The following is a 15,000-nucleotide window of genomic DNA, read 5'->3' as shown; positions in this document are numbered from 1 at the left end:
AACAGGTTCCTGTCATTGCAGTTCTCGGTTCAGGTGGGGGAGCGAGAGCAATGACATCATTCTACGGCAGTCTACAAGGCCTTCAAGATTTGAAGTTACTAGATAGCATCACTTACTTATCTGGGGTGTCTGGATCAACTTGGTATGATATGAAAATTTTGAAAGGGAATCTGTAAATATAATGTATAGAATCAATACAAGAGGATCTGAAAGCTTTGCGTGTTTCCCTATTCAGTCCCCAGATCTGACGAATACATACAAATATCACGTATTCTTCCATAGGTTTTCTATATGTACACAAACACTACAATATTTTCCTTACACTGTTTACATTAGGTGTATGTCCATGCTTTATGAAGATCCTGATTGGTCAAAAAAAGATCTTAAGGAACCAATAAATAGGGCACAGAAATCTGTGACATCCAGCAAGTCTGGGGCATTTTCTGCAGAAAGACTCAGATACTGCACACAAGAGCTGATGGCCTTGGAGTCGGATGGATGCAAAGTCAATTTCAGTGACTTGTGGGGTCTTGTGTTAGAATATTTTCTTCACCAGAAGGTATACAATGACTTAATTTTTATACAGATTGTGGGGTTTAATGCAAATAACTGCGTACATAATAAAGAGACCTACTTAAAATACAGATTACTAAAGTCCCTGTTGATTTTAAACATTTTAAAGATTCTTGAAAACTGACCACACTACGTATCTTCCTTTAAAAAAATGTTTCTGAAAAAATGAGTTGCTGAATTATTCCATTGAGTATTTTATTAAATGTATTTATCTGTTTCTGAGTTATTGGGCCTCATACATACAGTAAGTAATAGATGCTTGGACACAGCCAGCTATGGCAGCAGTGCGCATGCAGCTTTATACCCAGCATTTCACCATTCCAAAATGGAATTGACATCTTTTATGTTAGTATACACTTGTTCTCTTTCATATGTACTTATGGGTATTTTTATGACCATCCTATGGATTCAGGAAAGGTCTCTCGTTTTATCCTAACGGGATCTGATCCTGTTTTAAAGCAGCATATAGAGTGGTTTAAGTGTCAGGAGGAATATATTTTACTTTAAACTTAGACTTTGTGCAAATGGCCATAATACAGCTCTTCGTATGAGGAGATAAGATTCTCCTGAGGCTCCTTTTATACTTAAACACAAAATTGTATTTGTATGCCATTTTGTTTGTATTGCAGGATAATCCAGCTAAACTCTCAGACCAGCAGGACTCTGTGTGCAGAGGACAAAATCCTTATCCTATCTATGCTGGTGTTAATGTCAGAGTGAATATCAATGGAGGAGACTTTGCAGGTATGGGATTTTCAAGTCACTTTGTCATTCTTCCTGGTTACAAATCTGGAAAAAATATTGTCCTAAGGTATTTGGAAATAATAGATTTCAAAATATAAAAAAAAAAAAAATTATAAGTGCGGAGGTTGGAGGTTCTGTTGCAGATTCGGCACAAAACATAAGAAGAAAAAGCACTGTATACAAGGCTTTTTCTTTTGGTAAAATGCCGGGCACCTGAGCAGAAACCGACTGGACCCCATTATAGTCAATAGGGTCTGTTCAGTTTCGCCCTAAGATGGAGCTGTTCAACCATGAGGATTCTGCTTTCCTGCTCTGCAAACCCAGATTGCTCAAGAACATGCAAAGTTTTTCAGATGTGCTTCCAAAATAAACAACGAGAAAGTGGGTTTGGATAATCTTAAATACATGGAAGAGTTGTGTGCGGGAGACGAAAACAAACTTACTAAACACTATAGTATCTGGACAACTTGAATTAAGTTACGCTCATTATAATCAGTGGTCTGGGTTTAAAAGCTTCATTTAAGAAATTTCTAACTTTGTTGTTTGGAGATGGGTTCACACTGCGCAATTCCCTTCCTCTTTATCCTCTTTTTGTCACTTTCATCTGCTGTTTTTTTGTTTTGTTCTCACCTTTAGGCGTTTTATTTACTCCTATTACTCCTATTAGGTAGGGGCTTGCTTTATTTGGTCCTTGTTTCTCACGCGGAGAGATTGGGCTTAAAACCATTATTCCTTTTTGTGTACATGCTATTGACTAGATAAAAACTGGATTTCTTAGTTATGTCTCACTTAATTTTATGAGGATTTGTATTGCATTATGTTTGCACAAAATGTTTGCGACAGTGTATGATTGAACCAGTGACTTTTGGCATTTCTTATAATAACAATAAAATATTTTTGAACCACAAAACATTCAGAAACAAATGCACATCTACCTTCTATAAAGATCATATAATAAAGTTTTTATATACACACTAAATACCCAACCTTCTTATCTCTGAACATAGACCCTCTGATGAGACTTGGTACAGTAGAAATGCATTGGGTCCATTTTCAGGGTATATTTATGGTGTGATGCATATCTGCGGGGTTTTTGTGCCCAAGGTCACGCTACAGTGCCTCTTTTCTTCTCCTGGATAGAGTAGCCTCTCTCACCTCAGATTTTTGCTGATGCAATACAGGTTGGAAATATCCAGGGGATAACACTAATTGTTGTATGTCCATATGTGTATAGTGCCTAGGGCATGGGTTTTTAAAAAATATTTAAATAATATATATTTTAATTTTAGATATTTACCCACTTTCTCAGTAAATCTAGAAAACCGTTCTCTTTAAAATAAACAACTGGAAATGTATATTTGATTTAAAAAAAAATTTGTATAAGATGTATGTACATATTTGACATACTACGGTTGAAAATCTGAAAAAGGCCAATGTAATTTTTTTTTTTTCCTCTTTAGATAAATCTCTATTAAAATCAAATCTGTCGTACTTTATTTAGGTAGTAAAAGTAGATATAAGACCAAAAAATATCAGGATTACTTGAATGTGTAAAAACCTTTTACAGAGTTATCCTCTTTTATCCAATGGTTGGATCTCTCTCTTGGCTCTGCCATATTTTTAACTAAGCTCTTGATAGTCTAAGCTTTTGATGTGTTTTTTTCTCAAGCACACCTGATGCAACTAATGAAGCATTTCATTAGTTGTATCAGGTGTGCTTTAGACAACACTTGATGTGTGCTTTTATGAGAGATTCTCTTCAGGGGGTTGAATAGTTCTGAGACTGCAGTAGTCATTTAAAGTGGCATTTTGTGACAAATTTGGGTAAACCACTTGTTATATTTGTTGAGCTATTTAAATTGGTCTTTATTTTTCGAAACAGTTGTTTTTGCCAAATGAAAAAACTTTCAGCTAAATTGCAATGAAGTTAAATAATTTTGATTGCAACTGTATGTAGCACTCTTAGCAGTTTGGTAAAATTAAAACCGCTGACAGATTCCCTTTTGAGGGCTACAATTGAAGTATTAGTCTTCTGATTTTAAATATAATAGGCTGCCTATCCATGGGTGTTGTGGTATCCCGCAGCGGATCACTGCCATGGGAGCCGCCGCCCGGGAGCAGGAGCCAGCAGACGGATAATCGCGCCAATTTGCAGCATGCTGCGATTTGCCGTCCGTGAGCAGAGAATTGCAATGATTCACAGCTCGTGGGCAGGGGGGCTGCGCTTTCCATAGCAACGCTATCGCCACGGGGAATGCAATGCAATAATGCCCATGGACAGGCAGCCATACAGTTTAAGAAACCGGAATCAAATGCATCAGTCAGAATATATTCATGTTTTTGCTCTAAAGAAGGCTGTGACCCAAAAAAAAACAACTCAATCTAATCTAATCCTACCTTTAGCTGCCTGTAATAACTACTAGCCATTATATGCCATTCTAAAACTAAATAAGTTTTTCTGTATTAATAATTCACTGTTGGGTACTTTTGTTAGAATGGTGTGAATTTACCCCATATGAAATTGGATTTCGGAAATATGGAGCATTTATTCGCACAGAAGATTTTGGTAGCGAGTTCTTCATGGGACATCTCATCCGCAGGAGAAAAGAACCCAGAATTTGCTTTTTGCAAGGTGAGCTCTAGAGTCTGAATGCATGTTCCTTTTTACAGTATTTATCGATGTAATGTAAATTAAAAGTCAATTATGTAGATATTTTGTCCTTATTCACTGTCTATGAATGTTATTTAACTTTGTTAAAGGAGATGTCCCGCGCCGAAACGGGTTTTTTTTTTTTTAAACCCCCCCCCCGTTCGGCGCGAGACAACCCCGATGCAGGGGTTAAAAAAACCACCCGCACAGCGCTTACCTGAATCCCGGCGGTCCGGTGACTTCAATACTTACCGCTGAAGATGGCCGCCGGGATCCTCTATCTTCGTGGACCGCAGCTCTTCTGTGCGGTCCACTGCCGATTCCAGCCTCCTGATTGGCTGGAATCGGCACGTGACGGGGCGGAGCTACACGGAGCTACACGGAGCCCCATAGAGAACAGCAGAAGACCCGGACTGCGCAAGCGCGGCTAATTTGGCCATCGGAGGCCAAAAATTAGTCGGCACCATGGAGACCAGGACGCCAGCAACGGAGCAGGTAAGTAAAAAACTTTTTATAACTTCTGTATGGCTCATAATTAATGCACAATGTATATTACAAAGTGCATTATTATGGCCATACAGAAGTGTATAACCCCACTTGCTGCCTCGGGACATCTCCTTTAATATATTGAATCATGTTTTCCGTTTTTATGACCTTCACCTCTGTTTTTATAGACTTTGCCGAGCACCATCTCGCCTTACTGGCTATGTTGTTTTTTTCTGTTCAGGAGTATGGGGCAGTGCTTTTGCTGCCAACCTGGATGAGATTTGGACTTTATCATCTGGCACAGGCATACGCTGGCTTAATTCTTTGACTGATGTTATCAGAGTTATAGGTAAGGGATGATTAACTGTGCTGTTGTTTATTTTTACTTTAGTAAACAATATTTTTAAGTACATCCAACTTCATTGTTTGCTCTATTTTTTAATTTGATTTATTATAATTTGAGGCTATGTCCATACTTGTAACCACTGATACCACTAAAATGAAAAATAAACTTTGTAAATAGTTTTGATTAACCTGTTTTAAGGCTTAAGCGCTGTACATATATGCAGATTGGTCTTGCAAATTGCAAATGTACGCTGTAGATTTAAAGCTCCTGCAATCTAGCAAGAGCAGGGCAGGTGCTTGACTGTCAGAAACAGCCAAGGACCCCCAGGAGAAGACAGAAGGGGTTTTTAACAGCTTCTGCCGTCTCTTTTCCAGCCTACATAGTATTATATAGTGAATAAAAGATGTGAAAATGCTGTTTCTTCTATTGGACCTGGCAATCATGTGATTACCTGGCATGGCAGAACTGTTGCGTCTCAAAAGACCCCAGTACAACTCCGTCATATAGGTGAATGTTTTTCCATATGAATGTCCCTCAGAGATCTTATATAGCATACAAAAAAAGTTACAAAATTAAAGGGGTTGTCCGGCCATAAACATTAGGTCTCATTACTTCTGTTTGCCCATTTCCATGCACTTTGTAATATACATTGTGCATGGAAAATGAAGCAAACAGAAGTTTTGGACTTACCTGAAGGGATGCCCCCCCCCCTGTGTTGCTCCTCCGTCGTCCCTGGTTACCACAAGAATCTTCTCTTCTTCTTGTCGGGCCGCAGCAGCTCTTGTCGGCGCGGGAACGAGCCCCTTCTCATCCACGCATGCGCAGTTCTTCTCTCTGCAGCCGGGACCGATATACGATCATCTTGTGTGCAGGGGGGGAGGATGGAAGAGCCTCAGAGCAGGAACTGAGCTCCCGCCCCCTGTCTGCCTCCTTTCCGCCCCTCTGCACTATTTTCAATGAGAGGGGGCGGGACAGGGGCGGGGCTAAGGGCAGAGAATTAGCCCCGCCCCTGTCTCGGCTCTCCCCATTGCAAATAGTGCAGAGGGGCAGAGAGGAGGCAGAGAGGGGGCGGGAGCTCAGTTCCTGCTCTGAGGCTCTTCCATCCTCCCCCCCCCCCCCCCCTGCACACAAGAAGATAGTATATCGGTCCCGGCTGCAGAGAGAAGAATTGCACATGCGCGGATGAGAAGGGGCTCGTTCCCGTGCCGACAAGAGCTGCTGCGGGCCGACAAGAAGAAGAGAAGATTCTTGTGGTAACCAGGGACGACGGAGGAGCAACACAGGGGGGGGCATCCCTTCAGGTAAGTCCAAAACTTCTGTTTGCTTCATTTTCCATGCACAATGTATATTACAAAGTGCATGGAAATGGGCAAACAGAAGTAATGAGACCTAATGTTTATGGCCGGACAACCCCTTTAAGTTAAACAAATAATAAAAAACAGATATGTATTAAAAAAATACCCACACCAAACCATAGTCTCCATAGGTGCTCTGTAATCCAAGACTATACCAATTTTCTATATCAAAATGTTTGATGAGTTTTATTCTTCAGTGCTACCATTTAACATACCATATAATGTATTGGAAAACGTTTCAAAATTTATGAGTGCAGCAAAATGTAAAAGAAAAATAAAGCAATTGTGACATTTTTTTACAGCATTCACATTGTAGTAAAATGACAAGTTTTCTATATTCTGTGGGTTAGTATAATTACAGCGATAACAAATTTATATGGTGGTGGTTTTATGTTGCGCGACTTTAAAAAGACAAACTAAAAAAAATTAGCTTTTTGACATCTTTTTTAATTTTTCTATCAATGGGACTGTTTTTGAGGGCTAGTTTTTTGCAAGGCTACCGGTAGTTTTTATCATTACCATTTTGGTGTACATATGATTTTTTGATTGCTGTTTTCACATTTTTTTTGGGGGGGGGGGGGGGGGGGGCGGGAGACAAAAAAAATGCAGCTCTGACTATTTATTTATTTTTCTGACAGCGTTCACCATGCAGGATTAATATGTGATATTTTATTAAATTGCATTTTTACGAAGATAACTAAAACAGTTTATTTTTTTTAAGACTGGGGAAAGGATTTTTTTTTTGTTTTGTTTTAAAAAAAACAACAACTTTATTTTAGTTTTTTTTTTCTTTTAAGTCTCCATAGGGGACTTCAACTGGTAATCATTTGATCACTTATACCAAGGTATTGTACATATTAATAAGCAATCAGTCACTGCAGCCCCGGAGGCTTTCAGAAGGCCCCTAGCTGCCATGACTCCTAGACGGCAACCCACAGTCCCATTGGGGAGCATTTGCGACATCTAAATCTGAATTAAGACATTAAAAATCTGCTATCAGAGTTGGCAGCGGCATTTCAAGAGTTAACATTCATGATTAGATTTGTTGTGGATAGGTGTTGGCTGTCAAAGATGGACGCCACCTGCTATGTTTGGAACAGGCTTTGCTCTCAAGTCCCTGAGGTGCAGCACTAAACTGCTGATTTCTACTGCAGGAAGCGGCGCGGCCCATCTGACATCCATGGGCATATATACGTAAAACGCTGCGTGTCTCCCCGCAGCGTTTTACTGATTTGGAAACATTGGTTCTGCTGGCAGAGACCCCAGATGGCTGTGAGTGCAGTGCACACGGCCACGTATCATACAAAGTAGCCCACGTTTGCTTTGATTACAGCTCTGTACAGTCTTGGGATTCTCTCAATCAGCTTCATTAAGTTGTCAACAGGAATGGTTTTCCAACAGTTTTGAAGGAGTTCGCAGAGGTGCTAAGTACTTGTCTGCTTGGGTATAGGTCAGGTTATTGTGGAAGCCATGTCATCTAACGCAGCACCAGATTACTCTCCTCCTTGCTCCAATAACCGTTACATAGCCTGGAGATGTGTTTGGGGTCATCGTCGTGTTCAAAAAATAAAATTGTCACTCTAAGCCTACCTTCACACGGGTGAGCGCGATATCAGGCCTGGAAACTCGGCTCAATATCGCCCTTGTAAATGTGCGTTTTACCCACTGATGCAAGTCATTTTCATCCAAAATCACCTTGCATCACTTCTCTGAAATTCCGATCCTCTGTCACGTGTTTCACATTCCTTGTGCTGCTTGGCCCAAGCAATTCTTTTCTTCTTGTTGTTGTTCCTCGGTAGTGGCTTCTTTGCAGCGGTTCGACCATAAAGACCTGATTTTCGTAATCTCCTTTGAACAGTTGATATTGAGGTTTGTCTGGTACTTGATCTCTGTGAAGCATTTATATGGTCACTGATCTGATGTGCTGTTAATTTTTGGTTTCTAAGGGCTCCTTCACACTGGCGACAATGATATCGGGCCGTGATTCACGGCCCAATAACGTACTTTCCACCATGTGAAAGCCCTGTGGATGCAAGGCGTTTTTATGTGAAAATAGCCTCTCATTACTACAGGGAATCCTCGCGGCTGAAGGGATTTCCCCGTCGCGGCTGAAGGGATTCCTCTGCCACTGCAGAGGTTCTCGGAGTTCTCCCATTGCTTTCACTGGGCGATATCTCAAAAAGATAGAACGTGCTGTGATTTTATTTTTTTAAAATTTTTTTCCATGCAACATCGCAAATGAGAATAAAACCATTGAAAATTATTGGTTTCATAATTATGCCTTTTTTTCATTCACTCTCGCATTGCGTGATTTTTATCTCCACTGTGAAGGCACCCTGAGGCTTACTACTCTAACGAGCTTATTGTCTGCAATAAAAGTAACTCTTGGTCTTTCTTTCCTTGGGCTGTCCTCTCGAGAGTCAGTTTCATTACGGCATTTGATGGTTTTCATGACTACATTTGATGATACCTTCAAAGTTCTTGAAATTTTCCAGATTGACTAATGCAGTGGTGGCGAACCTATGGCACGCGTGCCAGAGGCGGCACTCAGAGCCTTCCTAGCTGGCACTCGCCGCCGTCGGCCGCTCACCACATTAGTAGATACCGGCAGGGGTGCCGCAGCTCCCCTGCTGGTATTCACTCAGCAGCACTGATCCCGGCGCACACTGTGCAGCCGGGATCCTCCTCCCCCCTCCTCTGACGTCTCCTATTTGGTTCCACGAGAGCAGGGGAGGGGAGAAGGTATCTGGAAGCACGTCACAGTGTGCTCCTGGGATCAGTGGCAGCAACAGTGCCAAGCAGATGAGGTGGGGGGGGAGGTATTTGGGTCTCAGAGGAGGGTGGGGGGGCTATTACTACAGGGGCCACTGTGGGATGTCGCTATTACTACTGGCTACTGTGGGATGTCACTATTACTACTGGGGACGCTGTGAAGTGTCACTATTACTACTGGGGGCTGCTGTGGGATGTCACTATTACTACTGGGGGCTGCTGTGGGATGTCACTATTACTACTGGGGGCTGCTGTGGGATGTCACTATTACTACTAGGGGCTGCTGTGGGATGTCACTATTACTACTGGGGGCTGCTGTGGGATGTCACTATTACTACGGGGCTGATGTGGGATGTCACTATTACTACTGGGGCCACTGTGGGATGTCATTTATTACCACTGAAACCACAGTGTGGTGTCACTATTACTACTGGGGGCCGCTGTGGTATGTCACTATTACTACTGGGGGCCGCTGTGGGATGTCACTATTACTACTGGGGGCCGCTGTGGGATGTCACTATTACTACTGGGGGGCCACTGGGGGATGTCACTATTACGACTGGGGCCACGGTGCGGTGTCACTATAACCACTAAAGCCGCTCTGGGGGTTACTATTAGTGCTGGGGCTGCTCTGGGGGGGGGGGGGGTCACCCTTACTGCTGGGGCCGCTCTGGGGGGGGCAATATCACTGCTGGGATATGTTTACATGAGGTGGAAATGCTGCAGAATGTCCTCAGCGGAAATTTACGCGGCAAATTAGACAGCATTTCTGCATCCAAAAGAAGTCAAAATCTGCACCCAGTCTGTTTTGAAACAGCCTTGTCCTTTTAAGAACGACGGGGGTAAAATCATACGTCGTGATAAGCCCCGCCCCCTGACATGTTGGCACTTTACAATAAATAAGTGGGTTTTGAGTTGCAGTTTGGGCACTCGGTCTCTAAAAGGTTTGCCATCACTGGACTAATGTAATGATGGACTGTTGTTTCTCTCTACTTACTTGAGTGGTTCTTGCCATAATGTAGATCAGAACAGTAGGGCTAAACGCTATATGGAACTGTGTATCAACTATGCACAACATAATTGATGGTCTCAAATACATTAAAAAGCTAAGAAATTCCAAAAATAAACTCTTAACAAGGCATACCTATTAATTGAAAACCGTCCCAGGTGACTACCTCATGAAGCTGAAAGAATGTGCAGAGTGTGCAAAGCTGTTATCAAAGCAAAATGGGGCTACTTTGGAGAATCTAAAATTTATAACATATTCTAGTTTAATCCTTTTAACTTTACTACTTAATTCCATATGTGTTCTTCATAGTTTTTATGTCTTCAATGCAAATCTACAATGCAGAAAATGGCAAAAAAACATGAATGAAAAGGTGTGGCCAAACTTTCGATTGATACTGTATGTGATTATGTGATCACAGCTTAAAGTCCCCTAGTGCAACTAAAACAAGATTTAAAATAAAATTTAGCCCATTGGCTTTCATGTTGTATGATCTTCTTCTGTTTTTTCATCCCTGCCATCTGAGAGCCATAACTGTTTTTATTTTTTCCATTGGCATAGATGTATGAGGGCTTGTTTCTTGCAGAACAACTTGTATTTTTAATAAAAAATATATGGAATATGTTATAGATACTTTTTGGGGTGGATCAAAAAACTGCACATTCCACAAATTTATTTGCATTTTTATTTGTTTAATTTTTATTTTTAAATGTGTTCATCATGCAGCATTATATAATGTAACTTTTATTCTGTGGGTTTGTATGATTATAGAGTTACTAAATTTATATAACTTTCAATAGTTTTGCACTAACTTTTTTTTTTTCAAAAATTTCTTTTCGTGTTGCCCTATTTTGAGACCGCATTTCTGTCAATGGAACGGTGTGAGAGCTTGCATGTGTGATTCCTGAATCGCTCATATTCTGTTTATACAACTATGTAATAGGCTCACACTGACCAGAATTACATAGTTGTACAAAGATGGCAGACTTTTGGAACTTCATGAAAACCTATCTGTGTCCCTCAATTGTGTAACTGGGGGCTGAAGGGGTGACTAAGTGCTTATCTAACTGCTTAGATGCTACAGTCACTATTGAACAAGTGATTGGAAGAATAGTTTTTATACTGTCACTGACTTATTTAACTCATTATTCTTTTTTTTTTAATTACTTGTGTATAAGTCACACAAGTCATTAAAATAGGCACTCCTGGCAAGTTTCAAAATAATGTTCTTGTCTCCTTTCATTCTAGATGACTGCAGAAAATTACACTTTCGTGATCCAACCCGTCTGCAGACTCGTTTGATCATGCCAGGAGGATTTGCTTCAAACATCTTCCAGGATTTTTTTAAGTCCCGATTCACTGCTGGAGAATTATATAACTTTACCAGAGGCCTCTACCTCTACAAGGACTATATGGGAGTAAGAGAGTTTGTGGCATGGAAAGGTATTATGGGTACTTGCATACATAAAATCATAATTCAATAATTGCCATGGTAATTTTCTTTCATTGAATGACCGAGAGCTGCCTGTGATTGGCTGAGCGCCTCAGCCAATCAAAATCAGCTTTTTCAGCAGGTAATTTTAATTCCCCGCCTGCTGTAAGAACTTCAGTGCAGAGCTAGGGACAGTGGAGCCAGGATGCAGCTGAGCCCCGGCAGCTGAAAAAAGGCGGGTATAATTATTTTTTATTAACACCAGTTTGAGTTGTTTTTCAGGGAAGGGTTTATGTTTAAAGCCCTTCCCTGAAAAACAATTAAGGGGTGTCGGCAGCTGGATCCTCTACCGCAGCTGTCATTTGTGACCGCTGCAGTAGGGAATTCTTTATTCCCTGTGGGGATGAAGAAAACATCTGTCGCATGTGGCAGATGTGTTCTTCATCCCTGCAGGGGACACCATTACTACAGGGGGCCGCTATGGGATGTCACCATTACTACAGGGGGCCGCTGTGGGATGTCACTGTTAACGCTGGGGCCGCTCTGTGGGGTGTCACACTTGCCTGTGTATAGATTGTAGATCTATCTACTCGTGAGAACACGCTGAAAACGCTCGCATACAAGCTACACGCAGGCACAGATCACTGATCAGTGATCTGTACCTGCATGTAGCTTGTATGCGAGTGTCTGCAAAGTTTTCCCGTGAGAAGATGACGTTTGGTGTGATTCACACTAAACGTCATCTACTCACGAGAACATGCTGGCCTGAAACCCGCGCATGCGCACAGCCGCTGGACAGGATCCAGGCGATAAAGGAAGGGGGGAAAAAAATGCTGTGATAAGCCACGCCCCCAGACGCGCCCTTTTTACTATGGCTGGTATTTTTTCGTGACAAAAGTGGCAACCCTAATGAGATGTGATGGGTCAACATGCATGTAGTAGAGCTATGTGTGCAATGTGCGGGAATCAAGATGGATGTAGTAGAGTAGTGTGGTAATTATAATGTTTGTACAATGTAGCAGAGCTGTGTGTATAATGTGTGGAAATCAAGATGGATGTACTACAGCTGTGTGTGGCATGTAGTAGAGCTTTGTGTGAGATGTGTGGGGTCAGGATGGATATAGGACAGCTGTGTGTGTTGTCTGGGGATCATAATGCATGCACCATGTAGCATAGCTGTGTGGCGAATTATGCCAACAGAAACACTGGTACTATAATTTCCTAATAATTACTAGTCCTAATATATAGAGGACCCAGACATGGCTACATAGTGCATCCTTAGTACTAGTCCGTTCATGTGGCCATGCTATGTACCACCCCTCTTCACTCTGACATGGAAATTACATGTGAGCAGTCACGCATAGATATTTCTGTGTCCAGATGATTGTGCCACACAAAATGGCATTGTGGGCCACATGATGTACATCGTTGCTTTCGAGATACATTGCTTTTGTTGAGCATCCATTCGCGTGTAAATATCTTATATCTATGTGCTTTACATTTCTCAGGAAATCACTTAGATGCTTTTCCAAACCTTTTAACCCCAATGGAAGAGAGTTTATACCTTGTGGATGGAGGATTCTCTATCAATTCTCCGTTTCCACTGGTGCTGCAGTCGGAGAGGGATGTTGATGTTATACTGTCCTTTAACTACTCTTGGCAATCTCCATTTGAGGTAAGTCAAACTTCTTTAGTAGTAGAAATATAATATTGTATGCATGTATATCTTTTATATACATAAATCCCATCTTTGTATAGGTTTGACCAGAACACAAGTTATTGTTGTATGCAAGTAGTTATAAGACACAAGTTCTTCTAGTTTTAATAATTAAATAGTATTAGTTGAGGAAGGTGACAAAAAAACAGTCACCTGGTCAGAAAGCATAGATGTAAGGGTGGTGGCAGTGTTATGAAATGTTGCAGATGCTTTTTGATCTGCAAATTAAGTTTCTCGCTCAGAGGTGCAGCACACTTGAAGAGGTACAATAGGTTTAGTTGTTACTGTTCTTTTAACTTTAGCGCTGTCTTACCAAAGCGCAGAGGACCGTGCAGCACACCACAAATTCCCGAGGGGGTCAGTTTGTGCCCAAGAAGTATGATGTCTTTCACCCAGTGCTATATCTGCCTATAGACTGTGTCTACTATTGTATCTCGTCTCTATTCAAGTGAATAGAGTTGGACTGCAATACTGGACACAATTCATGGACAGAAATTGTGCTATTTCTGTGAATACAGCAGAGACGTCTTTTTTATAACCCTGGACAAACCCCTTTGAGGCCATTTTCACACCGTAGTATTTCACATCTGTATTTCTAAGCCAAAAGTAGGAGTGGAAAACATACAGAAAAAAAGGATAATGGAAAGATTGGCATCCATTCCGTGTTTTGTATCTACTGCTGGTTTTGGCTTAGAAATATTGCCGCAAAATACTGACAGACAAAAAATAGTGTTATTTAAATAAGGTTTCATTTGAACGTGGCACGGAAATTGCGTATGTGTGTTTGACAATTCAAATGCTGTCACCCAACATGATAAGCCCCAACTGTCCCGGATCCAGCAGGACAGTCCCGATTTACAGTCACTGTCCCGGCTCTGCCTTATAATTTTGCTAGATTTGGCCGCCTCCTTTTTTTTGAGTTTTTGACAAAAGCTACAACTTCCAATATGTGCTTCACATTTGCAGACCTTCAGGGCATGCTGGGAGTTGTAGTTGTACCACAAGATTCTTAGGTAGAACTCACATATGGCCACCTAATGAGAAATGATTAGTTAGACTAAAGCTGAATTTATCCCCATTAATGGGCCGTATCAGTTCAGTAGTGATATATCAGTTCACGCGAATAAGTGCAGAAACACAACGGTAATTGACAGGGCTAAATTCACATGCAGATCCATTGAGAAAACCATAGCGGAAATAGCTGCAGATTTCCTGTGCTTCGTTCACCTGACATAAAGAAAATCTCAATACATTTCACTTGAGATAACCCCATGAATCACATTGCCTGTAATGAAGAAAAATCACTGTTAACATGAGAATGAATAAAGTCAGATTAAAATGAAGCAAGCCATTGTTTCTTTGGTGAAATTCTCTGCTAGTTTGATATATCACACACCTACCTTCCCATTAGAAAAATTAAGAGTTTAATCCAAATTGGCAGCATTCAAAATGGCCGTCATGTTAATGAAATGGACTAACAGGTTTCCGCTTCCCCTGCAGCTTGTATACAAATTTTCTTCACCATCTACGTAAATGCTTTCTATTCTTAAAGGGGTTGTCCCGCGAAAGCAAGTGGGTCTATACACTTCTGTATGGCCATATTAATGCACTTTGTAATGTACATTGTGCATTAATTATGAGCCATACAGAAGTTATAAGAAATTTTTCACTTACCTGTTCCATTGCTAGCGTCCTCGTTTCCATGGAGCCGTCTAATTTTCAGCGTCTAATCACCAGATTAGACGCGCTTGCGCAGTCCGGGTCTTCTTCTTTTATGAATGGGATCGCTCGTGCCAGAGAGCGGCTCCGTGTAGCTCCGCCCCGTCACGTGCCGATTCCAGCCAATCAGGAGGCTGGAATCGGCAATGGACCGCACAGAAGCCCTGCGGTCCACCGAGAGAGAAGATCCCGGCGGCCAT

At 41.4% G+C, this 15,000-nt stretch overlaps 1 protein-coding gene across 3 annotated transcripts in view; it reads left to right on the top strand.

Moving 5' to 3' along the window:
- The window catches only part of LOC136633079 (cytosolic phospholipase A2 zeta-like), a 98,853-nt gene that overhangs the window by 76,506 nt on the left and 7,347 nt on the right, over positions 1-15,000 (top strand). For all 3 annotated transcript variants that reach the window (XM_066608538.1, XM_066608537.1, XM_066608539.1), the window contains 7 exons: positions 6-142; positions 337-559; positions 1,203-1,317; positions 3,812-3,949; positions 4,695-4,802; positions 11,181-11,375; positions 12,873-13,039. In XM_066608538.1, the coding sequence (XP_066464635.1) occupies positions 6-142; positions 337-559; positions 1,203-1,317; positions 3,812-3,949; positions 4,695-4,802; positions 11,181-11,375; positions 12,873-13,039 (1,083 nt within the window). The remainder of the gene's footprint in view (positions 1-5; positions 143-336; positions 560-1,202; positions 1,318-3,811; positions 3,950-4,694; positions 4,803-11,180; positions 11,376-12,872; positions 13,040-15,000) is intronic.

This window comes from Eleutherodactylus coqui, chromosome 6 (assembly GCF_035609145.1).
Source record: "Eleutherodactylus coqui strain aEleCoq1 chromosome 6, aEleCoq1.hap1, whole genome shotgun sequence".
NCBI classification, from domain to species: Eukaryota; Metazoa; Chordata; class Amphibia; order Anura; family Eleutherodactylidae; genus Eleutherodactylus; species Eleutherodactylus coqui.
This window is presented reverse-complemented; position numbering and strand designations above follow the sequence as displayed.